The sequence below is a fragment of the Cornus florida genome, unplaced genomic scaffold (genome assembly GCF_030987335.1).
Source record: "Cornus florida cultivar Cherokee Brave unplaced genomic scaffold, ASM3098733v1 CherokeeBrave_3.0.0_Hap2_Chr09, whole genome shotgun sequence".
Lineage (NCBI taxonomy): Eukaryota > Viridiplantae > Streptophyta > Magnoliopsida > Cornales > Cornaceae > Cornus > Cornus florida.
The window spans coordinates 78,001,071-78,028,749 of record NW_026775579.1 but is presented as its reverse complement, the minus strand read 5'-3'; the positions used below and the strand labels follow the sequence as shown (position 1 = coordinate 78,028,749).

At 39.3% G+C, this 27,679-nt stretch overlaps 1 protein-coding gene across 2 annotated transcripts; it reads left to right on the top strand.

Moving 5' to 3' along the window:
* Nucleotides 1-513: 513 nt before the first annotated feature.
* Nucleotides 514-26,277, top strand: LOC132274502 (probable serine/threonine-protein kinase PBL10). 2 transcript variants are annotated; one of them, XM_059775777.1, is made up of 6 exons: nt 514-1,030; nt 1,314-1,458; nt 1,944-2,071; nt 2,156-2,282; nt 21,477-21,545; nt 25,566-26,277. In XM_059775777.1, exons 1-6 carry the CDS (start codon nt 815-817, stop codon nt 25,934-25,936), a joined length of 1,056 nt encoding a protein of 351 aa, XP_059631760.1. In that variant the 5' UTR covers nt 514-814; the 3' UTR covers nt 25,937-26,277. The 2 variants fall into 2 exon arrangements, with proteins under 2 accessions (XP_059631760.1, XP_059631761.1); XM_059775778.1 differs by lacking the exon at nt 21,477-21,545 and having other exon boundaries at nt 520-1,030.
* Nucleotides 26,278-27,679: the final 1,402 nt, after the last annotated feature.

The following is a 27,679-nucleotide window of genomic DNA, read 5'->3' as shown; positions in this document are numbered from 1 at the left end:
TATTTGAAAAAATAATTCATCTCCTAAAATTGGTGTTGTTAATTAGAATTCACAGTATATTTGTGAATTTTGAAAAAATAAATAAATAAAATAAAAAATAGATCTTATTTAAATTTGGACAATACTTGAATCCTTACTAGTAGGGATCTACAATATCTTATGTGGTCCAAAAAAAATTAATAATAAAGAAAGAGAAAATAATCTAGATCATACCCGAATGAAGTTAGCATTTTTTCCTGCAGTTTGCATTTTGCAACTTGGATCGGTTGAACAAAAAATAACTGAACTCTTTTTACCCGATCTCATTTGATAGGATTCAATTTATTTTTCATTTCTTTATTTTTTTGATTTATTTAATAAAAAATGAGGTATTTTATTTTTATTCAATCACATAAAAAAAATAAAAATATTGTAAATTTTTATTAACGAAGATCTAAATATTATCGCTTAAATTTTAGTCGCAACAATATCAAACGAGGAGTCTTCTACTTTATGGGTTTACTTCAGAAGAAATTAATTCGACCACATCGAACCAATTTATGACATGAAAATTGAAACGGACCGGTTTTTCAGAGACCCAGCCCAATTGTTGTTCACCACACCTCCACCCTCGCTGTGGGTTTTGCGAACAGCATCTAATTTAATACGGAGTAGCAGCTAGAGAGAGAAGGAAAACCTATCCCTAATGCTATGTTTTAAATTAAATATTTTCTTAAATTATATAACTAATACATCATCTTTGATTGTGTCTATCCATCGCTTCTTCTCCACCTTCATCTAATTTTTTCCTTTAATTGCATAAGTTAGGTCCTCTATGGATACCCTCGAAGGGTTGAATCTCAGAAAGTACTCCCCTGGGGAGTTAAAAGATTTTACCGATAATTTTAGTGGAACAAACCTGTTTGGAGAAACCCAATTCGGCAAAGTGTATCGAGGAAAAACTCAGCAAGGTCAGGATGTGACTCTGAAGATTTGGGAAGATGTAGGAGATTTTCCTGTTGGCCGGGATGAACACCGTTCCCAATTGATGGTAGTAACTATACTATTCGTTTGTTTAGTGTTTGTGAAATCTCAATCTTGAAATTTGAAGGTTATAGATGTTGTTCTTGTCCTTGTTCTATGATGCGGGTTTTCTTTGTTTTTGGTGTTTGTGAAATCTCAAACATGAAATTTGAATGTCATAGATGTTCATGTCATTGTTCAATGATGTGTGTTTCGTTAATTTAGTGTGTGTGAAATCTCAGTTTTGAAATTTGAAGGTTATAGATGTCGTTCTTGTCATTGTTCAATGATGTGTGTTTCCATCTTCCCAGAAGGAATGCATCTTTCTAATGGAGCCAAGTGTCCGCCATCATCCAAATCTGGCAAAACTGTTGGGATATTGCTGTGAAGATACTCTATTGGGTGTTGTTTATGACCTAAAACCTTTGGATACAGTTCACAACCTCATTGCTAAAGGTATTACTGCATTCTCCATTTGATTAATCTATTACAACTAAAATTTTCTAATCATACATCATTTTTTCAGTATAGATAGAGGGCAAAAGAACGCATTCAAAGTAAAAATAATAATTGCAACACCAAACAGATTATGTTGTTTGTCATATTAGTAATCTGTGACAACATTTACATTTTCTACTCTGGCATGCTATCCAGTATCCAGAACACATGTTGAATCTTAAACCTGGTCCTAACTCGTTGAATTGGTAAAATTAGTTTTTGGAATTTATCCTTACTAAATAATATTTATTTTTGTAATTTTTTTCTTGGAGTATCAAAAGTATTCTTCTTTTGAGTAATAAATTTTCTTCGTCATTTGGACGTACTGCCGAGTGTAGTTCCCATCAGATGTAGCAACATAGTTGGTAATTAATACACAGTTCTTTAATTTAGATTATTTTGTTTTATACTAAACTGGTTTTTTTCCTTCTTGGCATTACTAGATCACTTTTCCTGGCTCCATAGAGTTAAGGTGGCAATTGATCTTGCTCGTCTGCTTGAGTTTTTACATGGTGTGGAACCGCCATACCTGGTTCGCAATTTTGGTCCTCCACATATAATGCTTGATCAGGTTAGATTTGGTGTCCACATACTCAGTATACTGGAGAAAAAGTTATTAGAGTTTAAAATGATTTTATGTTATGATGAAACTCAGGATTACAACCCAGTACTATTCGACTTTGGTATTATAACTGGTGGAGTTTTTGGTAAAAACCAAAGAATCCCAAATATTTTCACTCTTGGATTGGAAGGTTATTTTGATCCCACTATTACTCTTACAGGTACGTCAACTAGTCATTCTGAAATTCTGTATGGTTAATACATATTATTAAGGCTATTTGAATTGTGGGGAAAAGAGATGTGAGAAGTGAAAAGATCAACTCACATAGAAGAGTAAATCTTTCTGTTTGCTTGTTAATTTATCATCGACTTTTTTCATTATTAGGGAATCCATGGCGCTGAATTGAGAAATTTGAACATTTATGTTTGAATCTCTATCTAGGTTTTCATAGCAAGGAGGCCAATCTTTTCGGTGGGCAAGTTATAATTTGTACCAGAAAGAAGATATCCAGTTTAACTCTATACTCTTAAGGTCTACAACAAGCACTATATTTGGATACCCTTGGCTAACCAATCACAACCTTTGAGTATATGGAGTAAAAGATCCTAGTCACACACTGAAAAGGGAAAAAAAATATATATCTCAGACAAGGTTAAGTGACAAGCACATATACACACCAACACTAAGAAATCAATTCTAATACCCCAAGAGGATAGGTGACCGATGGGAATAAAATTATTCCCTTCCAAAATCCAAGAGCAAAAGAACCAACCTATTATGGAGATGGTAAGGCTAGGGGGACAGGGAAGGCCCTCCCACCTGGCTTAGGGAAACTAGGAGAAGCGTTGTTGGTTAAGGCATTTCTTTGGCTTACAAGATAGATATGCAAATTGCTACTCCCTTTCTATATTTATCTTAAAAGCAGTAATTTTGTCTTGTTTTCATTTCTTGAGTTCTTCACTTCCGTAAAACTAGGAATGACTTTGTTGCATTCTCAGCCTACTCTTCCCCTTTTTAAAGGGTATCCAAGCTGATTTTTACGTCAAACTCCTGAGTACCCTCTATCATCTACTGATCCACACTACGAGCGAGGACATCAAGTCATCAAACATATTGCCGCTACGAGAATCCCTTCTTCCATTTTTTGTCAAATGCTCTTTGCAAGGAAAGATTTAACGCAACTCTTGCCACTTGCTAGGGCTGTCCTATTACTCTTTTTATTTAGCTCTCTGCTTTTGCTTATGATTAATCTTTTAAGGAGGCTTAGTAGAAGTTTTGGGGTTGGAAGGTCAACGATTAGTAGTGTATATCTAGAGGCTTCACAGTTTTTTATTTTCATGATTTCCATGGTAATTTAATTTTGGTCTCATAAGGCTCAGTGCCATTTGAATTATGTGTATGTAAGGTCATTAGATCTGGACACTAATCTGTGCATATGTAAGTTACTTTTACATGGAGTATGTTCATACGAAGTGTTCAATAAATGCCATCCACAAAGCTTGAATCACTTTTCCAATAGGGTACATCTGAGAAGCCGGAATTTGATTAGTGAATGCCAAATTGCCAATGCTTGGGGAACATTTGCTTGCCTATAAAATCTAGGTCCCTGTCTAGTTTTTTATTTTATTATTTTCCTATGACTTATTTTAAAATCGAGGATGAATAACACAATAACCCCTTATTTATTATAACACATCCACAAGCTAACCGCAAGAGGATGGGAGAGTTGGTTAAGAACTACACCTATAAGCCATGTTACCTGGACTCGGACACGGGCATGTGTTGAGGTCGGATTTGGGGATTCGACTAAATAGTGTCCAAAAGTTGGACACGAGAACTTGGACATCTCCATGGACAAAGGATATGCAGCTATATACATGCTTATTATTAAAGGCTTTTGTCCTTCTTAGCAAAAAGTTTGTTAAAAAAATAGCTTTAAATAATAATACTCGTAAGTCTTTAAAGTAATAGCCAGATATTTAAATTATTTTAAGTACTCTGTAATTGAGTAATGAACAATTTTAAATAAAAAGGAGTTAGAGAGGACTTCCATTTGTCACGTCTTATCTTAAAAAATAATAAAAAGTAAAGAAAGGTAAATTAATATGTTGTACAGCTGTACTCCACCATCCACTCCTTTTATTTGTACTACAACTGTAAACTAATATGTTGTAAAACTGTACTCCACCATCCAGAAAGCCAAACTATATATCACTTATAATATATATATATATATATATATATATATATTACAGATTATGCGTAAGTTGGTAACCCAAGGTTAAATATGTTATATATACATAGGGGATTACAACTGTAACCCACAACACATGTATGTTTTCATGCTCGGCAATTACAAATAAATTGGGCATTGATAGCACATGAAAGGCAGACCGTCATCTTCAACCTTTCAAAGTTGTTTTCCAACCAGACGCCATCTTCGAATCACAAAGCTTCCTAACATTGCGAATGGAAGCCAATTCAACAAAAAAAACATGAAAAAAATTTGTAATCCTTGACAAGCATCAACCCATACACTCGTTTGTGTATTTTTGTCATCAGCCGTGTCCGAAGTAAAGATAAGGAGTCCAACCCAGAGCCAGTGTCCGTGTTCGTGCCGACACAGACACTCTGGCCAGCAACAACAAGTCTAGGTAACATGGCCTATAAGGTTGAGGTCTTGATTTTGATTCTCCTCCCTTGAGGCCAACCCCACGGGAATTTTTCATGGATTAAATTTGACACATCGCATTAGGGCATTCCACATATTTTGAGGGAAAAGTCTCACCGAAAGGGTGCGGACACCTCTCTAGTCACCAAAAAAACAACAAAAGTACAAACAAACAACAATCACAACCTCTTGTATAGTTTTTTTTTTTTTTTTTTGATAAGTAAGATTGTATATAAAGAAGCGTTCAAAAGGTGAACACATCCCTCAAAAGCTACGTAAGACCAAATAAGGCCTCTAATTTTTCAAAGAGCCAATACAGTCCACTATCTTATGAAAGGATTTACAATATCTCCCAAGAGCCCAACAAAAAATAGAGCTAATAATGGAGAATTTCAGCACACCAATAGAAGTCTCCTTCCCTTCAAAGTATTTCATATTTCATTCAAGCCATAAACACCACCAAACGCACAAAGGCGTGATCCTCTGGAAATCCCGAACATGAGCCCCCATTAAACAGCCTCTCCAGACCTCAATCAAGCCTCTAGCAGATTTAGGCATAACCCACTGAACTCCAAACGGACCAAACATCAAACCCAACAATCCCGAGCCACTGGACAATGTAAAAGAAGATGATTTACCGTTTCCTCGTCTCCCTTGCACATACAACAACAGTTGACCACAACCTAGGAAGCACGGACACTCCGAAATAGGCAAAGAATCCGTGTCGGACACGGACACGCGTCGGACACGGCACGACGTGTCGGACACGGCAAAAAGCGTGTCTGGAATTTTTTATTTTTTTAAAATTTTCGGACACGGATTGGACACGGCACGAATACGGCACGGACACGCGTCCGACACGCCAGGGTGTGTGTCCGACACGCGTGTCTTATTTTTGGGGGTTTAAAAGATAATTTTTAAAAGAAAGTTGGGTTAAAGTACAAATATATAAAGTTATTTACTTATGTGGTCAGAACATAATAATTTTAAACTTTCAAGGTTAATATGTAATTTTAAACAAAAGAGATAGATATTTAAGGCAGTCATTACACTATTACAAGATCAGATTCAAAGGACGGGGGTTGTGCTCTCTCAAACTGACGACGAAGCTCTGCAACTTCCTGCTGCAGATCAAAGCGACTCCTTCCAGCCTCTAGGTCAGTCTCTCTCTCTCTCTCTCTCTCTCTCTCTCTCTCTCTCCTCTCTTTTCTTCCTCCTCCTTCCTCTTTTCTTTCTTTTTCTTCACAAACCCTAGTTTCTTTCTTTCTTCTTCATTTTTTTTTTCTTTTTCCTTTTTCACAAACCCAGATTCTTTCTTTCTTCTTCATCTATTTTTTTTTTTGTTTTTTTTTCGTTTTCCTTTTTCAAAACCCCAGTTTCTTTCTTTTTCTTTTCTCTCTCCTTTGTTTTTTTTTTTCCCCGTTTTTCACTAACCCCAATTTCTTTCTTCTTCATCTATTTTTTATTTTTTGTTTTTTGTTTTCCTTTTTCAAAACCCCAAATTCTTTCTTTTTCTTTTCTCTCTTTCCTCCCCCCCCCCCCCCCCCCCCTCCACTAACCCCAGTTCACAAACCCGTCTTCTTCTTTTCTGGTATTTTTCCCTTTTTACAGACCTTAATTTCTTTCCTAATTTCTTTCTTCTGCTTCTTCTTCTTCTTCTCTGTTGTCTTTATTCTTGCTTTAAATTTTAGCTTGTGTGAGTCGTGACTTATTGACCTGTAAATGAATTAGATTTCATCTTTGATTTAATTTCAGCTATTGCATATGACTTATGAATCTGTAGCAAATAGGAATTTATTTTTTCTTTGCTGACTGTTCTTTCTTTGCTGACTGCTGTAAGTATGGATTTTTTTTCTTTTCTTTTTATGTCTAGGGAATTAGACATGTCATTGTCTACATCAGTTGCTAGTTGTACTCCTCAATTCGAACAAGATGATAACAAACCACTTTGGAACTATGTCACACAATTAGAAAAAATTGGTGGTGGAGGAGGAAATTTTTTATTCAAATGCCACTTTTGTAATAACGAATTCAGGGGGTCTTATACAAGAGTTAAAGCCCACTTGTTGCAGAACACTGGTATGGGTATTCGTATATGTCCAAAAGTCACATATCAGAATATTGCAGAAATGCAAAAAGCAATTGAAGAAGCCGAATTGAGAATTAAAAATTCTAAACCAAAAAAAGTTCCTTTGCCGCCGTCTAGTGCATCATTGGGTGGTACTACTAGTCTCACTTAGGAGGCTTATGTACCAAAGAAAAGAAAGGCAAGTGGGGGTGCCATTGGGAAGGCATTTAATAATGAGGTTCGGGAACAATTGCACTCAGAGATTGCTAAGATGTTTTATTCCGCAGGATTGCCGTTTCATCTAGCAAGAAACCCGTATTATGTGAGTTCATACAACTATGCTGCAAATAATCCTCTGTCAGGTTATTTGCCTCCGGGTTATAATCTATTGAGAACCACTCTACTTCAAAAAGAAAAGGCAAATATTGATAGATTATTGCAACCAATTAGGAGTACATGGAAGGCAAAGGGTGTTAGCATTGCAAGTGATGGTTGGAGTGATCCACAAAGGCGGCCTTTAATTAATTTTATGGCTATGACAGAAGGAGGTCCCATGTTTTTGAAAGCTGTTGATTGTTCCGGTGGAATTAAAGACAAGTTTTTCATTTCCAATTTGTTGAAGGAAGTCATAAATGAGGTTGGCCCCCAAAATGTGATCCAAGTAATTACAGACAATGCCCCAAATTGCAAGGCTGCTGGACAACTAATTGAAGGGCAATTCCCTCACATTGTTTGGACACCTTGTGTGGTCCATACTCTTAATCTTGCCCTCAAAAATATTTGTGCTGCAAAAAATGTGGAAAAGAATGAAATTGCATATGCAGAGTGTGGTGGGATTCTTGATTATGCTGATGAGGTTACAATAATAAAGAATTTCATCATGAACCATTCAATGAGATTAGCTATTTTCAATGAGTTTGTCAGCTTGAAGTTGCTTTCAGTTGCAGAGACACGCTTTGCTTCTGTTATTGTGATGATGAAAAGATTTAAACTTATAAAAGGTGGTCTCCAAGCAATGGTCATAAGTGACAAGTGGACTTGCTATAAGGAGGATGATGTAGGAAAGGCCGATTATGTGAGAGAGAAGCTGTTGGATGAACAATGGTGGGGAAAGATTGATTATATCCTTTCCTTTACTTCACCTATTTATGACATGCTAAGGGCTTGTGATACCGATAAGCCTTGTCTTCACTTAGTTTATGATATGTGGGATACAATGATTGAAAAAGTGAAGATGGCAATATATAGGTATGAAAGAAAGCGACAAAGTGAAAGTTCTTCCTTTTATGAAGTGGTGCATGGGATACTTGTAGCTCGTTGGAACAAGAACAATACTCCGCTTCATTGCTTGGCACATTCCCTAAATCCAAGGTAAATCATTAGATATTAATTTGTAAGCTAAAGAAGTTTTAATCTTAGTTTAGAATTAAGGAAATTAAATTATGAATTAAATGCATTCTCTTATTTATTGTAGGTACTATAGTGATGTGTGGCTTAGTGAAGACCAAAGTCGAGTTCCACCACACAAGGATTTAGAGTCTCAAGAGAGAGAACAAGGTGCCTTAAAAAATACTTTAGTGACCCACAAGAGCGTTCAAAAGTCCAATTGGAGTATGCTAATTTTTCATCAAACTCGGGGGAATTTGGGGAGAGTGATTCTATATGTGATAGATATACCATGGATCCTAAAAGTTGGTGGGTTGTACATGGTTCATATGGTCCCTTGCTTCAAGAGTTAGCTTTGAAGTTGCTTGTCCAGCCTTCTTCCTCCTCATGTTGTGAGAGGAATTGGAGTACTTATTCTTTTATTCACTCATTGAGAAGGAACAAGATGGCGCCACAACGGGCTGAAGATTTGGTTTTCATTCATAGTAATCTCCGTCTTCTGTCAAGGAGAACCCCACAATACAATGAAGGACGAACTAAGATGTGGGATATTGCAGGAGATGCATTTGATTCATTTGGTGATGTTGGGGTGCTTGAGGTTGCAAACCTCTCACTTGATGAGCCAGAATTAGAGGCGGTATTATTTACCGATGATGGAAGTGTTAATGATGATGAGATTCATGAGACAATTGATGATGAACAACAATAGATGAATGCTGATATGTTCTTTTTTTTTTTTTTTTTTGGACTACCCTTTTGGTATTGTAAATGGTAAAGTCCTAGGTCAAATGATGGATGGGAATAGATGATAGTACACTGACTTGTTTTTGTATCTTTTTTGGGACTAGCCTTTAGGTTTTTGTGAATGTTAAGTGCTAACAGTACAGTCCTGAATGTTAAACAATCATGAATGTTAATAGTCCTTTCAGTCTATGCTTTTGTATTTGGAGTAAAGTTGCAATGATGATTAAATGATACTAGTTATTATTCTAATATCTTGTTTTTTATTTGGTTTTATAACTCTGCAACATTGTTTTTTTTATAGTTTATTAGTTATAAGTTATGATTTGTATATATTTTCCATTGTGAGGTTGATGAAAAATAGTAACACTCGGTAATTTTTAAAGTACTACATCATATATATATATATATACACTATTCGCCGTGTCCGTGTCCTAATTTTTTTGGATTTGCCGTGTCGCCGTGTCCGTGTCGTGTCGTATCCATGTCCCGTATCCGTGTCCGTGCTTCTTAGACCACAACTTATCTCCTCTTAAGGTGATCTTGGACTTAGGCCATGATGCATTTCTCAGATTTCATCGATGGTCATCAGCTTATTGATCTGCCTTTAGAGGGAGCATCCTTTACTTGGTCCAGTGGAAGGGAAGCGCCAACTCTTTCTTGTCTGGATCGGTTCTTGATTTCTGGTGATTGAGAAGAGAGGTTTCGGGACATTGTCCAGGCCGTGTTGGCTAGGGTGACGTCGGACCATATCCCTTTTGTCTTGGACCGTGGGGGCTTGAGCTCTCGTTGCACTCCTTTCAGATTTGAGAACATATGGTTTCGTGCGGAGAATTTCCAGGGGACTATGCATTCTTGGTGGGAGGAGGATATGGTGGTGGGTACGTCGAGTTTCATTTTAGCATAAAAGCTCCGTTTTCTGAAAAATAAACTCAAAAGGTGGAATAAAGAGGTGTTTGGGAATTTAGAGTGGATGAAGAATAGGGCCTTGGCTAATATTGCTGAGTTTGATTGGTTGGAAGGGGAGGGTGTTTTCCTCGAGCCTCAACGTATTAGGAGAGCTGCTTGTCAGGCAAAATGTGTTGAAATTGCTGTTTTGGAGGAAATCTCGTGGCATCAGAAATCTCGGGCTTTGTGGCTCAAAGAAGGAGACTGAAATACCAATTTTTTTCATAGAACTATTAATGCTCATCGGAGGGGCAATCATATTGAGCGGATGTGTGTGAATGGTACGGTCTTGACTATGGAGGAGGAGGTGCGAAGCAGTATTGTCTCTTACTATCAAAGGCTTTATTCTGAGCCTCTTAGATGGAGGCCACGGCTGGATGGTCTTCACTTTGACTCAATTTCTAATGAGGATAGGGAAGGGTTGGAGAGCCCTTTTTCGGAGGAGGAGGTGCTGAAGGCTTTGAAGAGTTGTAATGGAGACAAGGCTCCAGGCCCAGACGGCTTTACTATGAGATTTCTGTTGGAGAGCTGGGAGGTGGTTAGACACGAGGTTATGGGCACTTTTCATGAGTTTCATTCTACGGGGAGGTTCGGAAAATCGTTGAATGCTACGTTTATTGCCCTTATTCCTAAGAAGGGCGGTGCTTCTAACATCAAGGATTTTAGACCGATCAGTTTGATTGGATGTATGTACAAGCTCATCGCTAAAGTCCTCGCATTTAGATTGAGGGAGGTTTTGGATGGAGTCATTTCTGAGTCTCAGAATGCTTTCATTGGGGGTTGACAGATCCTGGATTCTACTCTCATTGTCAGTGAATGTGTGGATTCTAGACTTTGTAGTGGTGTTCCTGGTGTTCTGTGTAAGCTTGATATTGAGAAAGCTTATGGTCATGTCTGTTGGAATTTCCTCTTTTATCTGTTAGAGATGATGGGTTTTGGTGAGAGATGGAGGAAATGGATTGTCACGTGTGTTTCCTCTGTCAGATTTTCGGTTTTGGTGAATGGGTCTTCTGTCGGGTTTTTCGGCAGTTCTCGCGGTCTGAGGCAAGGGAATCCCCTCTCCCCTTTCTTGTTCATTATTGTTATGGAAGCCCTTAGTAGGTTGATGAGAAGGGATATGGACTTGGGTTTCATTAGGGGCTTTAAGATTGGCCCTGACTTTGTCCAAGAGATGGAGATCTCTCACCTACTTTTTGTGGATGACACTCTTATTTTCTGCGAGGTAGAGGTGTCCCAGTTACGGTACTTGAGATGTGTCCTGGTTTGTTTTCAGGCGGTTTCTGGTTTGAAAATCAACGTGGGAAAGAGTGTACTTGTCCGTGTGGGGGAGGTTCAGGAGGTGGATTCTTTGGCTGCGGTTTTAGGGTGTGAGACGCGACGTTTCCCCATTTCATACTTGGGTTTGCCATTGGGTGACTTGGCTAGGAGGTCGGGCGGTTGGGACCCGGTAATTGAGCAATTTGAGAGAAGATTAGCTGGTTGGAAAAAGCAATATCTCTTTAAGGGTGGTAAAGTTACTTTAGTAAAGAGTGTTTTGTCAAGCCTTCCAACGTTCTTTTTTTCACTGTTTCGGATTCCCGCCTCTATTGTTAGAAGACTTGAGACACTTCAACGGAACTTTCTTGGCCCCGGGGGGGGGGGGGGAAGTTTAAGTAGCATCTCCTCTGGTAAGAGCAGGTTTGCAGGCCTTTCAGTTGGGAGGTCTTGGAATTAGGAGGTTGGTCCCTTTCAACGATGCTCTTCTTGGCAAGTGGCTTTAGAGTTTGGTAGCGAAAGACAGAGATTATGGAGGAAGGTCATCTCTTGTCGCTTTTGGGGGGGGGGGGGGGGGATGGTCAGCTAGGACAGTCAGATCTGCATCTGCTGGTGGAGTGGGGGTGTGGAGATCCATTGGGAAAGGGTGGGATATGTTCTCCAATCATGATAGATTCAGAGTTTGGGATGGATGGAATGTCCGGTTTTGGAAGGATACCTGGTGCGAGGATAGGCCATTGTCTCTTTTGTTCCTAAGGCTGTTCAGGATTGCTGTTGACAAACATGCTATGGTTGCTGACTGCTATCGCCTTGATAGCAGTAGGTTGTCTTGGGATGTGCGGTTCCGGCGATCCTTTCAGGATTGGGAGTTGGATGATGTCACTGGTGTTCGGCTCCTAGAAACCGCGGTCCTTTCCAAGTGCGGAAAGGAGGGTGAATGTCGGACGTGCCAGGAACTGCTGTTGTTCCAAAGTGAGTATCTGAACAACTATCCAGTAGGAGATTGTATGGATCAGGCGATTGAATGACGGACTGTAATTACCACCTTTAAAAGGTTCTTTTTGCCTTGAAAAATGACTTTTGGATTACTCTATGGCTAGTGGAAAGGAAAGCTGTATTGAAAGTGCAAGACTTCAAAGTGCAGTGCTGGAAAGTAAGAAAGAAAAGTGTGGGACTTGAATTAAACATATTGAAATTGCATTACATAAATGTAAAAAGACATGAATGTAAGGAAATTGAAGTGTTGTATTGCTGTGTGATTTGAACAGGGTTTGCAAACTAGCTCTAAGTGCTCTATCTATAGAGTTTTCCATGCATGCAGCAACTTGATGTGGCAGCTTCAGCAGCTTCCACGTGGCCTTTCCTTAGACTGCCAAGTGTCCCATGATCTTCTAACCTTCTCTCAATGTTGATAAGTGTAAAATTATATTCTCCCATGATTTATAACTGATAAATAGTGGTCTTGGTGGTTGAATGCATGTTTGCAAGCCTTTACCCACGTTCTGGAACTACCCAGATGGAAAGTCGGCAGTAGTTGAGAACCTCCACCTGGAAGGTCCGGATCTTGCCACATGTCCCATGTCTTCCTTAGTCTTCTCCCTCATGCATGGTCTTCTCCTTTATTTCAGACCATGATTCCACTAATTTAACCCTTGTCATTTATAACCTTTGACAACTTCCTCAGTTAGTGGTAGTTACTATATGAAGTACCACCACTTTCAACTGAAGTGTTTATATTTAGCCAAGTGTCCCACGTTCTTTATAGTCTTTTCCTTTTACAAAATCCCTTTCCCTGTATAATTCTATATATATATATATCATGCATATATATAGAAGTTATTTGCAGAGCACGTTCTCCTCGACTTTGGGTAACTGTTGAACTTTCCTTTCTGGTCTTTGTTTCATGACATTGTGGCCCCTTCTTTCTAGCAACTTCTTCATCATAAGCTGCATATAATACAAATATATATATAAATATATATCCATAAATATGTGTCATCCCACATTCCTTCTCTTCTGCAAACCATGTCTCCTTAATCTTTGGGTAACTTCCTTTCAGTTGGACTTTCCTTTCATGGCATCATGATCCCAAAGTTTCAGCGATTTCTTCATCATGGGTAATATATATGTAAATATATATATATCCATGAATACATCATCCCCCACGTCTGCTGACCATGTTCTCCAGATTTTAGTAACCTTCCTTAATCAGACTTTCCCTTCTTGCTTGATGGCGTCGTGGTCCCTGAATTTCAGTAACTTCTTCATCGTGGGAAATATATATATATATATATATATATGTATATATCAGAAATATATATGGTTGCCCATGTCCCTTGAACTTTGGCAACTTCCATCTTGAGACTTTCCTTCTGGGCTTTGGAGTTCATGGTGCCATGACCTCCTTGATTTTAGCAGCTTCCTCATCGTGGGTTTAATCTGACATATAAATATGTACATAGATATATATATATATGTATATATTTATATTTATTTAGAAGGAATAGATAAACACCCCCACATCTTGCTAAATTTTAGCAAAAGAGTTGACTTGGCTTGGACAATTACCGAAGTCTCCTAAAAAGAAGGAGAGAATTCAGCCCCACGTTCTCTTGGTCAACTCTGGTCTTGACATAATTGACAACCTTCCTTCTAGGATTCTTTGAAAATACGATCTTTTCATGAACCTTCCATAATACCACTCTTAAAAGAACTGATCCACCGTAGTCAACACCGTGGTAAGCTCAGTAGAACTCGCCATGTGTGAAAAACAATTGGTTGGATGAACCTTGACTTTGGATAATTGTATGAGGTTGCATGTAGTATAGTGTTTCCATGTAATAATTCCTTCATTCCAAATAGGAAAATGTGGACCCTTCCTTTAAAGATGGCAAGTCCTAATAGGACTCACCTCTTTCCTTTTAAAATAGAAAACCCCACATGGTAGGATTATACTGACCCACTTGTCTAATTACTACGTAATATTACATAGCTTCTAATAATAATTCATAAAAGTTGCGATCCAGCGTGGTAAGTTCTATTAGAACTCGCCACATGTCGCCTTTCCATTGGGCCAAAAATAATGGAGTAAACAACTGGCTTTTTGGCTCTCTTGTATAGATAGGAGATGGAGGGTAATGTTGCGGATTCCTTGACGTGGATGCCTTCTGCACAAGGGATGTTTCAGGTCCGGTGCTTCTTTGTTTGTCTTTCTGGGTTTCACGGTACTACGTTCCCGTGGAAGACAGTGTGATTGTCAAAGGCGCCTCTTATGGTGGCCTTTTTTTGTGTGGACCGCAGCTTGGGGTAAGATTCTGACTTTGGACAATTTAATGAAGAGAAGACATATCATTGTCAATCGGTGTTGTTTATGTATAATTAATGGAAAGTCCGTGGATCACCTTCAGCTGCATTGTTTTGTGGCCCATGATTGTTGGAGCCTTATTTTTGGTCTGTTTGGTGTCAATGGGCCATGCCTGTACCTATAGGGAGTTGATGGACATTTGGAGGGGACAATGGGTGGGGGCGCATGCTAAAGTTTTTTTGAGGGGGACTCCCTTTTGTGTTTGGTGGAGCTTTTGGAAAGAGCAGAATAGAAGATCTTTCGACAGGAAGGAGTCCTCCATTGGGGAGTTGAAATTCTCTATTTTTTGTACTCTTTTTTGTTGGGGTTGGGGGAGAAATCATTCATCTATTGAGGAGATTGTGGACTTTTTGGGTTCTCTGAGTTCGTAGCTTCTTCTCTTCTTTGTATATAACTCTTGGACGCATTCCTCTTTTGAACGCTTTCTAATACATTCTACTTATCAAAAAAAAAAATTCTTTTCCCACACAAACGTCCAAACAAAGAAGACCACTTTGAGGGGGGTCTTAGAACGCCAAATAGTCTTCCACGGGAATGCATCTCCTAGAGAAATCGTAAGACATCTAAAGTATGAGCAAACCTCAAAATGACCCCTAGAAGAGGGGACCCATACCATAGAATCAAGGACTCCACTAACAATCTCTTGATGATACAACAACTCCAGAAAACCAACTACTTCCCTCAATCTCCCAATCTTGAAAATGTCTCAAAAAACGAACATCCCAGGATGATCTACCTACCACTATCAAGGCGATAGCAGTCACTCACCAAGGCGTGTCTATCTTGGCAATCCTGAAGAGTATGGGATAGGAGAGAGCAAGAGACAGTTCCCCACACCAAACATCCTCCCAAAACCGAATTATGCTACCATTTCTTACTCGGAACCTGATGTGCTTGGAAAATTCCTCCCATCCCTTTTTGATGAATTTCCACACATCAAGACGATAGCAGTCACTCACCAAGGTGTGTCTGTCCGTGGCAATCCTGAAGAGTCTGGGATAGGAGAGAGCAAGAGATAGTTCCCCACACCAAACATCCTCTCAAAAACGAATTATGGTACCATTTTTAATTCAGAATCTGGTATGCTTAGAAAATTCATCCCATCCATTTCTGATGAATTTCCACACACCAACTCCACTAGGACGTCTCACCTCCAGCAAACACCAGCCACCTATGTTCTCCCCGAATCTACTCACAATCACCCTCCTCCACAGTCTGTGCCTCTCCAAACCAAACCTCCATAACCACTTCCCCAAAAGGGCCTTATTAAATAGCGCCAATTTTCTGATACCCAACCCACAATTCCTAGTTAATCGACACACTTGCTCCCAATTAACCAAATAAAATTTGTCCTCCCCCCACCACAAAGAATGTTCCTCTGTAATCTCTCTTTCCTCTCTGACACAGAAGAAGGAATATTTTTGTTTTTGATAAGTAAAAGTATATTAGCAAACGCGCTCAGAGGGGAGCGAACCCTTCACAAAACAAACAAAAAACGCAAACAGTGTCATTACAACGATAAGTTGTCAACAAAATCCAAAAAACTATCTACAGATGGGCAATTTTTCCCATTAACCCAAGAATAAAGAGAATACAAAATATTCGCCACACCGGCGACTCATGTCCTTCGAAAGATCTCCTATTCCTCTCATGCCACAACCCCCACCATATACAAAGAGGTGCAACCCTCCATGCCTTCCTAACCCGACTTTCCACTCGTCTCCCTCTCCAAGCATCTTACATATCCATCATGTTACTTGACACTACCTATTCCACCCCAAAGATATTCAGAACCAAACTCCAAACATCCGCTGCCACTCTACAATGCAGCAAGAGATGATTAACCGACTCACCCGACTTCTTACTCATGCAACACCAATTAACTGTTATTTGTCGTCTTTTACTGAGATTATCCAAAGTGAGAATGCTGCCAAGCACCACTATCCACGTGAAAAAAGTCACTTTAGTGAAGCTGAAGTCCTCCATACAGCCTTCCAAGGAAACCCGTTGCTTATCAAATTTGTAAGACTTTTATAGAACAGCCTCACCTTAAACACCCCTCTAGTATCCCCCATCCACACCATCTCATCCCTTCCTTCCCCCTCCACCACTTGACTATAAATTAATCCCATTAATTTGGTAAACTCCAACACCTCCCAATCATTAAAATTTCTACGAAATCTCACATCCCAACAAGCTCTCCCATTCTCTAACCTAAAGTAATCTGCCACCACCGCATACTTCTCCTCAACCAACCTATAAAGTCTAAGAAACCTACAATCGAATGCCCCATCCCCACACCAAACATCCGTCCAAAACTCACATAATGACGATCCCTAACTCGAAACCGTATCCGCTTAGAAAATTCGTCCCACCCCCTCCTAATACCTTTCCATGACCCCATAACTGCTGAAGCATTCACACCTCTGGACACCCAACCTCCTCTTCCCCAAACCTACAAGCAATAACACGCCTCCACAGCACGGACCTTTCACACCCAAATCTCCATAGCCATTTCCCTAGCAGAGCTTTGTTAAACATTTCCAACCTGCAAATTCCCAAGCCTCCTCTTCGAATCGGAGTGCACACTTTCTCCCAGAAGAAGGAATATGAAAGATATAAAGGAAATAAGTAGGAAGGCTCGATAAAGTGCTTTTCATCAAAGTCACTCTTCATCTTTCAACTAATACTGCTTCTTCCAACCTGCCAACCTTATCTTAAACCTCTCCACCATTAGATCCCAAAAACCCGTTCTCCTCGACGGCGTCTCGAGAGGAAGCCCCAAATAAGAGATAGGGAAAGAGCCAATGCAACAACCTAAGTTAATCAGCAAGAACAGAAATATCAGATACTCCCCAACTGGAACCAAAACACTGGAACCAAAACATTTTTTCCCACATTAATCTTCAATCCGGAAACAACTTGAAACCATATTAGAACGCATCTCAAATATCTCATTTTAGAAACATCCGCATCACAAAAAACCATAGTATCATTAGCAAACATCAAATGAGAAATCTCCAACTGACTAAGAGCGTCTCTCCCTACCTAAAAACCCCTTAGGACCACATCCACTGCCCTCCTCAGCATTCTTCTGCTAAGAGCCTCCACCACAATGAGGAATAGAGGAGAGCAAATCTCTATTCCTCAAACCCCTCGAACTGCAAAAGAAATCCGTCGGAGCTCTATTCACAAAGACCGAGAATTGAACACTTGAAATGCAAAACATAATCCAACTTCTCCTTCTCTTACATCCTTTCCAACAGAAATCCATCCTTTCCAACAGATAAAGAAGAAAGCTCCAAGAAACATAGGCCTTTACAATGTCCAGCTTGCAAAGCACCCGCACCCCCGAAACCCCACTACACCGCCTAGAGTCCACGCATTCTCCAGCAATAAGAACTGAATTAAGAATTTGGCGACCTCCCACAAAAGCATTTTGAGAATCCGATATAACCCCATCCAACACCTCCCTCAATATCAGCAATCTCTGTAAATGCTCGATTCTCTCTCCATTCCAGGGTCCCAAACTCTTCCTTATTCCGCCTTTTAGTGTATTCCTTCAATCGACGCAATTTTCCCGTAAGGATAAAGGTTGGGGTGCCAATCACGTCATAACCGCCCCACCAAGAACAAACCCTCTACTCGAAGCCACATATTCTCGAATCTAAAAAGAGAGCTTCGTTTTGGAGACACAATCGAGAACCAAAGGAATATGATCAGAAGTTGGTTTAGCCAACGCCGCCTGCACCAAATCTGTAAACTTCTCTTCCCAATCACCAGACACAAGGAATCTATTCAACCAAGAAAGCGTAGAAAAACTTTGCCACTGGACCAAGTGAACATCGCCGCATCTAATGGTAAGTCAATCAACTGAGAATCATCAAATAAAGTTCGAAAACTGTTCCATAGCCAAAGTCCACTCCTCCCTGTCGACCTCTCAGTGGGGGATCTAATAACGTTAAAGTCCCCTCCAATGCACCATGGAATAGGCCAACTCCTTCGGATTGCCCGAAGCTCCTCCCACGACAACAACCGTACCTCATCTTCATTAGGATTTAGGACCATAAACACCTGAAAAGATCGAGCGAAATCCATCCTCCTTCAAAGAAAACATACAAGACACCAAGAATCCAATCCACACGTCAAGCTTTGACACCCATCTTTTATCCCACATCACCAAAATGCGCCCCCTGAGGACCCCATAGCATCAATCGCCACCCAATCCACAAACACCCCCCCAAACACACACACAAAGACTTCTATCCACCTTATCTGAAACCGACCCAAATTTCATTTCCTACAAACACACCACATGAACACCCCATTTGCAAACTGCCAATTTCACCACCTTCCTTTTCTCCGGGTCATTGAGAACATGGACATTCCGTGAAATAATGTGTAACTTCACGAGTATACCAATGAGTTCTCCTTCCTCCTCCTCATCCCTCCCCTCTCCCTTGACCCCCACACTCTTCCCTTCACAGTTGACATACAATATTAAACTCCTAACCTTCCTCTCCCCTTTCCCAGATGGAGTCCTTCCCTTCCCCACCCCACCACCACCACCCCCCTCTCCCCCCCCCCCCCCCCCCCCCCAACATGCTGGTTCATATCAATATCATTGAACATTCCTTCCGCCTGAACAGGATCACCATCAAAAGTTACTCCAAGAAGGTTGCCTACAGCCCCAACTTCATCCTCATTCCAATCCCCTTCAGTCCCCCCTTCCCCTCCCGCAACATCAACGCATTCATCCCTCACTCCCTCAGCATTCATCACTGCCAAAGGAACGTAAAACTCCTCAGCCAAAAACTCACAGCCCTCCCAAGGAACAATCCCCATCGATCAATGCACATGACCTCCCTTCCCAATCGTCAATGGCAACAATAGATGAACAGCTGCCAGCAAGAGGAGTGCCAAACTCACCTTCAGAATCATCACAAACAGCATCCAGTTCCCCAATCGAATCACAATTCATCCCATTCAAAGCAATCTGAAGCCGAAACTTATTCACCAGCATTGATGCAGCCTCACTAGTCAACTGGAACTGCACATCCCAGCCCACACAAATTGTAACATCATCTCTATCCTCCAATCTGGTAGACAACCCATCTGCAGAACAAGCTAGAGTCCCTGAGCACAAAACCCCTTCAGGGTCAGTCGCAATCGTATCGGCCGAGACAATCTCCGTAACATGCTCCAGAATAGGTGAGCCTCCGTGAATCAGACCCACCACCGTTATCCATCCCCGCAAACATCCTCAACACCCCACAAGGAGTTGAAGCAGAAGAATGAGCAGAAAGAGTGCTCCAAGAATTCGAGAAAGACGACATACCTGGTTTGTTGGTAATATCATTTGCCATAACCCATTTTTGCTTCTCCATCGTGGACCATTTTTTTTATTTGGAAACATGTGGACCAACTTGTGTAGTTGCCCATAAGCTGGACTCATCCCCTGAACTAATGGAGATACCACCTGCTGTTGTCTGTGCAGGAGATACTTGCTGATCTTTGTCTGTGATCTGAGTTGTTTTAATTTGTTTTTAAAACTTCTAAGAGATCTCTGCATTTTTTTAGTTTCTTTATTGATGTTAGAAAAATTGATATTGATGATGATGTAATGGGAGGGTAAGAAATTAGTTTGGAAAATAATTTTTAGTTCCTTAAATCCCATGCACGGGAACCTGGTCTGACCCATATATTTAATCAGATTTGGGCTAGGTTTAGGCGAGGATGTTAATACCATGCTCCAACTCAATTCTGAACCCCACAGATAAATGTTCAAAGAGTTTGATGCAAATCTCCTGACTTATCCAATAAAATGTATCAAAAGCAAATCCATATATCAAATCAACTGGAAATTGTGAACACTAAATCATACACTTTTAAAAGCTAATCTTCAATTGGTAGGACAGAAGGGAGAGGGGTGGTGGGAAGAGAGGAAGGATGGAGCAAGTCTCAATTGTTTATTGTAAGAGAAAGTTGGAGAGAGAGGTTGGAAGGATGAGGCCTCTCTCCTAGCCCAAGCTGGAGAGATAGAGATGAGGGGAGGGAAAGATAAGTATTGTATATGCTGTAAAGTGACATCATTATTCTTTACTGTTTTGCGTGCTTTTGAATTGAGGGTGTAATCGTAAAAGATATATAAGATTTCTCCTTTCCTTCCATATAGAATTTATATACACTTATTAAAATATATATATATACACACACACACATTAGGATGTTTAAATCTAATAAAGCGAGAACCTCTCATTTGGAAAATAGTTATTACTTAAATTAATTATAATTGTCTTCTAACTGTACAATTTTTTATGATAGATTAACCTTCAAATGATGTAATATAAGTGCGCGCGCATGCACACACACACACATATATATATTATCTTATAGAAGTTGAAATGACATATTAGGATAGGCCTTTTTGGTTGCATCAAGCTAGGGCTTTTGCAACCAAATTTTTTATTGAGGCCCAAAGAGCCTACCTAGGCTCTATCATTTTGTAAAATTTAAATCAGTCTGCCGAATCTGTGCCCATTTATTATGTCAATGAGTCTGGCTTTGGGCCAGTCCACCTCTAGAGTCTTAATAAACATTAAACTTAAAGCAGAACAATTAAATAACAGAAAACTACAAAGGAAAAAATATATATATAAAAGGCTTGCTTAATTGCATTGGGGTTGTAGCCCTTTCCTTGTGCTTCCAAAACTTGTCAAACCTAACTTTGAAAGCATCATGCTATATTTGTCCTGGTAGTTTGTCCTTTATGTTTTCGTTGTCTAATTTATTAATTCTGATCTGGATTTTGAGATCTCGTGATTGTTTACTCAACTTTAATCTGGTCTATTGTAAAATTTTAACATTTTGAGGAATATTTGAAGTAATTTATTTTCTTTGAGCTGAGGTTTTTGCTTGTTTCATAAAGGAATAATTTTTATATGGATCCCTTTCGCTGATTTTGGGCGTTTGTTCTCTCCAGTCTCTTGGACCTTGTCAAATCTCTACTTCTGCTCGTCATTCGTCAACACAAGGGACTTTTTAAAAAAACGTAAGGGACTTTTTAGTAAATCCCAGTCAGGTGCTTAACTATAGACTTCAGATTATCAACTCAGTGTCTTCATATCGGATTTTGAGATATCTCTGAAATGTTTCATTTTAAAAGGGATTAGAATTTTAAGTCATAATAGAGACTGAATTTTTTATGAAAGGCACCTTTTAAAGTGAAGATTTGCATATTTCCTTAAAAAATAATTGCATCAAGCACCACCTAGAGTAACTTAGAATCCTTCCTGTTTGGTATGAACAAGAAATTTACCATACTTCCGATCAGATAAATTTCATCTCTTTACTATTGCTGGTGTTAGCTCCATTCGTGCTAGATGTTATATTATATTGTCTGGAATTAATTGATTTTTGTCGTCAGAAAGGTGAGAACCTACAAATTGTACTTGTTCAAAAAATCTGTTCCATTAAACACTACCTTGAATGGTGATTGTAGCCACTATTTATTTATTTGTTTTTTAATTTCTATGGAGAAAAACCACCTTTGAGAAAGTCTTGAAAAACAATTATCTCAAATGTTTTCAGTGCTATTACTATTGTCTATTGAAATTTGGTGAAGTTCTGTTCAGTAGAATTTGTTTAATGTGTTTGCTTGTCCACAATAAATAAAATAAAAGTGAAAAAATAAACATCAGAGGGGGAAAAAAAAAGAAAGAAAGAATTTGTTTGATGGTATGTATAGATATCATAAGTGTTCCAAGTGTTTAGGGAAAGCTACAGATATGTTAAGGACTTGGATATAAAAATATGAGCTGGAGTCATCTTTTTTTTTTTTTTTTTTTTGGATAAGTAAGAGTTCATTAAAAGCGCTCAAAAGGGGAACCCATCCCTCAAAAACAACAGAAGGCCAAATAAGGCCTCTAAACCCTCAACAAATCCAAAAACTCTACAAGCTCATCCAAGGATTTACAATTTCTTCCTAGAACCCAACAAAAAAGAGTGCTAAGAATGGAGAACTTCAGCGACCAATATGATTTTCCTTTCCTTCAAAGGATCTTGTATTCCTTTCAAGCCACAAACACCACCAAACGCATAAAGGAGTAACCCTCCAAGAATCCCGAGCTTAGAGCCTCTGGTAGACACCGTAGGCCGTGGCATAGCCCAGTGAATCCCAAACAAACCCAGAAACAAAAACCAACAAATCTTGAGCCATTGGGCAATCTAAGAAAAGATGATCAACCGTCTCCCCATCATTCTTGCACATAAAACACCAGTTGACCACAATCTGTCCTTCTCTGAAGATTGTCCTGAATCAAAATCTTTCCCAAAACGGATGTCCAAGCAAAGAACGCTACTTTGAGAGGTGCCTTTGTTCGCCAAACGGCCCTTCATGGAAAGGATGGTCCAGCAGCATCCACAAGACAGTAGTAGAATGACCGCACCTCAAAACGCCCTTGAGAAGAAGGCGTCCAAATGCAAAAATTAGAGATCTCCTCTACTATCTCCTGACGATACAACAACTCTAAAAAGCCAAAAACATCCTCCAACTCCCAATCCTGAAACTATCTCGAGATACATCCCACACCATTCTTCCACTACCAAGACGATAGCAGTCGACCACCATGGCATGTGTATCAGTAGCAATCTAGGAAAAGTGATAGCAAGTGAGCGATCCCCACACCAAATATCATCCCAAAAACGTATCCTCCTCCCATTTCTGGCACAAAATCTAATGTGCTCGGAGAAATCTTCCCTCCCATTTCTGACACGAAATCTAATGTGGTTGGAGATATTGTCCCACCCCTTCCAAATGTGCTTCCAAACCCCAACCCCAAATGGGATTCTCACCTCATGGGAGTACCAACCTCCCCTCGCCTCCCCATGTCTGCTCACAATCACACTCCTCCATATTCTTTGCCTCTCAACTCCAAACCTACAAATCCATTTCCCTAATAAGGCCTTATTAAAAGGCACTAATCTTCTGATACCCAAGCCTCCTATTCGAATTGGGGTGCAAACCCTCTCCCACCACACGAGATGATACTTGAACTCCTCCCCTTTACCACCCCACAAAAAATTTCTCAGCAACCTCCCAATCCTTTTAGCCATTGAAGATGGAATCTAAAAGATAGAAAGGAAGTACGTAGAAAGACTCGACAAAGTGCTCTTCAAGAGAGTAACCCTCCCCCCATTGGATAGGTATTTTTTCTTCCAACTAGGGTTGCAAATGAATCGAGCCGTGCCGAGCTTGGGCTTGCTCGGGCTCGGCTTGTCAACTTCAGAGAGGTGCTCGGGCGAGCTTGGCTAGGTCGGGCTTGGCTGGCCAGGCTCGAGCTCGGGCTCGGCTTGGTAGAGATTAGATGAGCTTGGGCTCAAGCTCGGTTGCGCACCCAAGTGACCCAACAACTATCGATTCAAGAAATTATTGTGATTTCTTCCATGAAATCCGATTTTAATCCCCGAGGAGAAAGAAATTCAACAGATCTTCATCTCTAACAAGAAGAAAAAGAAATAGCATGTTTATCAACTCGATCTACAGATAAAATCAAACCTTACAATGTTTTGTAACTCCATCTACAAATATGTTGCCTCCTATACCTTACGATCCGTTGGAGAGAGCGCGCTCTGTGTAGCATGTGGAGGACTGCCGGTGAGATTGTGGAGCTGAAGAAGAAGCGTGGATCGTGGAGCTAAAGAAGAAGATGCGTGCCGTTGTAGACTTTTGTTTTAGGTTTATTTTTATCTTTAGAGAACCAATGGCTGTGATGTGCTAAATTCTTGTGGCTGGGATTAAATCATATTCAGATGATGGGCTACTTAAATTCTTAGGCCTCATTAATGAATAGAGGTGGGTTAGAGCCAAACTTATATTTATATGGGCTTAAACCTTTTAAATGTAAAATAATAATACAAATGAGCATTTAAGTTAACAAGCTTGTTCATGAGCCGAGCTTAGTGTTGCTCAAGCTCGGCTCGTTTACTAAACGAGCCTAAAAATTTAGCTCGAACTCGGCTTGTTTACTTAATGAACAAACCCGAACCGAGCTTTTAACGAGTCAAGCCCGAGCTTTTCATGAACAGCTCAGTTCATTTGCAGCCCTTCTTCCAACCAGTCAACCTTTTCTCAAATCTACTAGATCCCAACTGCCCACCCTCCTAGACGAATCCCCAAGAGGCAGACCCAGATACTAAATGGGTAAAGAACCAGTGCTGCATCCCAAACATGAGCCAAAGTAAAAATACCAGGACCCTCTCCAACTGGCACTAACACACTTTTTCCAACATTGACTTTCAAGCCAGAGATGACTTGAAACCAAATTGGAACTAGCAGCATCCCTACCCACCCTAAAGCCTCTCAAGAAGCCCGTGTCATCATTCTACTAAAAGCCTCCATTACAATAAGGAAAAATAAAGGAGATAGCGGATCCCCCCGTCTTAACCCTCTCGAACTACCAAAGAATCCTGTTGAGGCTCCATTAACGAGTAGAGAACCGAACACTAGATATGCAACATTCAATCCATTTCCTCCATCTCTCTCCAAACCCCATCTTTTCCAAGAGGTAGATGCATAGTTGTCAAAGTCGCGCCAAGTGCGCGCCTGATGTGTCAGGTGCATCAAGGCGCAGCTTCAGCGCCTTGCATGTACTAAGGCGAAGCCGGTTTAAAAAGGCGCGCGCCTATTTGTTAGAAGCATGAATCCCAAGGTGCACTTCAGGTGCGCCTGATTAAATGTTCTCTTTTGTTGCCTTTTAAAATAGTTGTTCAAATATGATTGGTGTTAATCTATTTTGTGGTGGACCCTCTTTGTTGACTTTTAAATGGTTTGGTGCTAATCTATTTAGTGGTGGACCCTCACATAGAATAGAAACAAAAGGTTAAGTAACCTGGTTCTTTAAGGGTAAAACTTTTTGTTTAAAAAATTGATGTCAAAAGAGATTGGCAAATAGTGATCATAAATTTTTTCAGTCTTTTCCTGTATAGAATTCTGATGACATCATCTACTAGCTTCGTTTCTTACCATCTTTTTCTATTTTGTAATGATTATTTTAAAAAACCCCTTCAACAGGTAAATGGCTGGATAAAAACGATGCCTATTCATTTGGCGCGGTACTTTTGGAGCTCATATCCAAAAGACTCTATGAGAGGGGCCAAATGAGTCCAAATCCTGTATTCCGTTGGGCCAATATTGAATATGTGAAGAAGAAGAAGAAACATAAGAAATTATTCTTTAGCTTTGGCCCCTTGAAGTTCTCTGTCGTGCACGGTAGCCTTGAAAAAGATTCTAATTTCAGTCAAAAAGATGGATACAAAATTACTAAGCTGGGGATCCGCTGTGTGCAAGGGTTGAGCTTAACATCTCGCCTAAAAATGCCAGAAGTTGTTCAATGTTTGCTTAGTTTAGATGTTCTTCGTCACCTTAATGATAAGGGTAATTAATCTGATGCTTCTAGGTGCTAATGGTGCCCTCTACAGGTAGAAAATTCAGTTTAATTACCTCTGAATAGTGATCTATGGTCTCCAAGCTAACTTTATGATGTTGGAAAACTCTGATAACTGCAACATGTTGCATGTAACTAGAATTACCTACTTTCATCTAATTTTCCTTTTCTTATATGACGAGACTAGACTGATCTATATGTTTATATCATAATCATACGGTTCATACCATTTAAATTGTATGGTATGATTATTTGTGTTTATGGTGAATGTAGAAATCTGCAGGTATTCAATGGTAGGATCAATTCCTTGATCAACCTAATATTTTTTTGTGCACAAAATCCGTGTTGTTGACCAGGAAAGCTCAAGGCTAGTATAGCCCCTATTTTATTTATTATTATTATTATTATTATTATTTTGAAGTTTGCTGGGAAGAAAGTTTTCTGGAACGGACTCGTGGCAATATTCTGAAGTCTGCAACTTTTCTGTGCAATTATTTTGAGGCTACATTGTGTTTGTCACCATGTGATGGTAATACATCCTCATTTATTCGTATATATGGTGATCATCCTAATAAATGTGTGATCCATGGCATTACATTGTAGTCACAAAATATGGTTGCAATTATGTGACACTGTTATCATTGATTATTGTGTTTCTCTTTCTCGGTTACCATGTGTTTCGGCTATTTGTTGTAATTTCGTTGCAATGTATCATAATATACCTTGTGTTGTGATCTAGGGGTTTGATTGATGATATTGGCTTGCAGTTTGATTAGGAAAAACGTATTACTTGATATCTTGTTTCTTTGGTTATGGTGAGAATACGTGTTAGAACCCTACCAAATTACTAGATAGGGCGACGGATTGTGCACAAGTTATGTGTGTGTGTGTATATATATACACAAAAGTTTCCTGTCAAATTATCAAACCGGTATGTACATAAATACATATATATATTTTGATGAGTATGTGTGTACATATACTGGTTTGATAGTTTGACAGGACACGTGCAACTCCTCTTTGATTTCATGAAGGGTTGAAGTTACAAACATTTGCGAAGGAATAATAAATCAATTTTGAATTCATAAAGTTTAAGCAAAGCAAGTTCTGAAATATTATTAATGGGTCTGTCCGTTGCATTACATGTATGTATAATAGATAAATATAAAAAGAGATCAAAATGACATTGTCTCTAGAAAAGAGTCACGCTACTTAGATAAATATCCAAATTTTATATATATATATAGTTTATTTAGACATTGCAAATTGGTCCCAATGGCACGGATCCATTGGTTCTGAGATCCTCATGTCAAAATTTAAATGTGCACCCCTAAATATGTATCATATTGAACTTGAATAAATTTCATTCATACCAACTGTATCTCATAAATTCTGAGTAAGCTTAAAACAGTTCATCCAAATTGAGGTGAATCAAATAGTGAGACTAATGTTTGATGAGTAAGCTTTAAACAGTTCATCCAAATTGAAGTGAATCAAATAGTAAGACTAATGTTTGTGTGAATGAATTCAAACATCTCTTTTATTGGTACATGAATAATTCAATAATGTACATGTGAATGCATTTAAAATTTGATTGCTCAAGAGGGATGAATCAAAATGATTAAATTTAAATTTATTTATATATATATATATATGAAACATATTCTAACGTCCTACTCCAATATGATGTTAAAGTCTAACTTCCGAATCACTTACCAATGTTTGGACGGATGAATATGAG

What these genes read in the sequence shown, in the direction of transcription:
- LOC132274502 (XM_059775777.1), top strand. Translation starts at nt 815, where the DNA reads ATGGATACCCTCGAAGGGTTGAATCTCAGAAAGTACTCCCCTGGGGAG. An exon ending in AACACCGTTCCCAATTGATG is followed by an intron (nt 1,031 to 1,313) that starts GTAGTAACTATA and finishes CCATCTTCCCAG; the next exon opens with AAGGAATGCATCTTTCTAAT. An exon ending in AAGGGACTTTTTAAAAAAAC is followed by an intron (nt 21,546 to 25,565) that starts GTAAGGGACTTT and finishes CCCCTTCAACAG; the next exon opens with GTAAATGGCTGGATAAAAAC.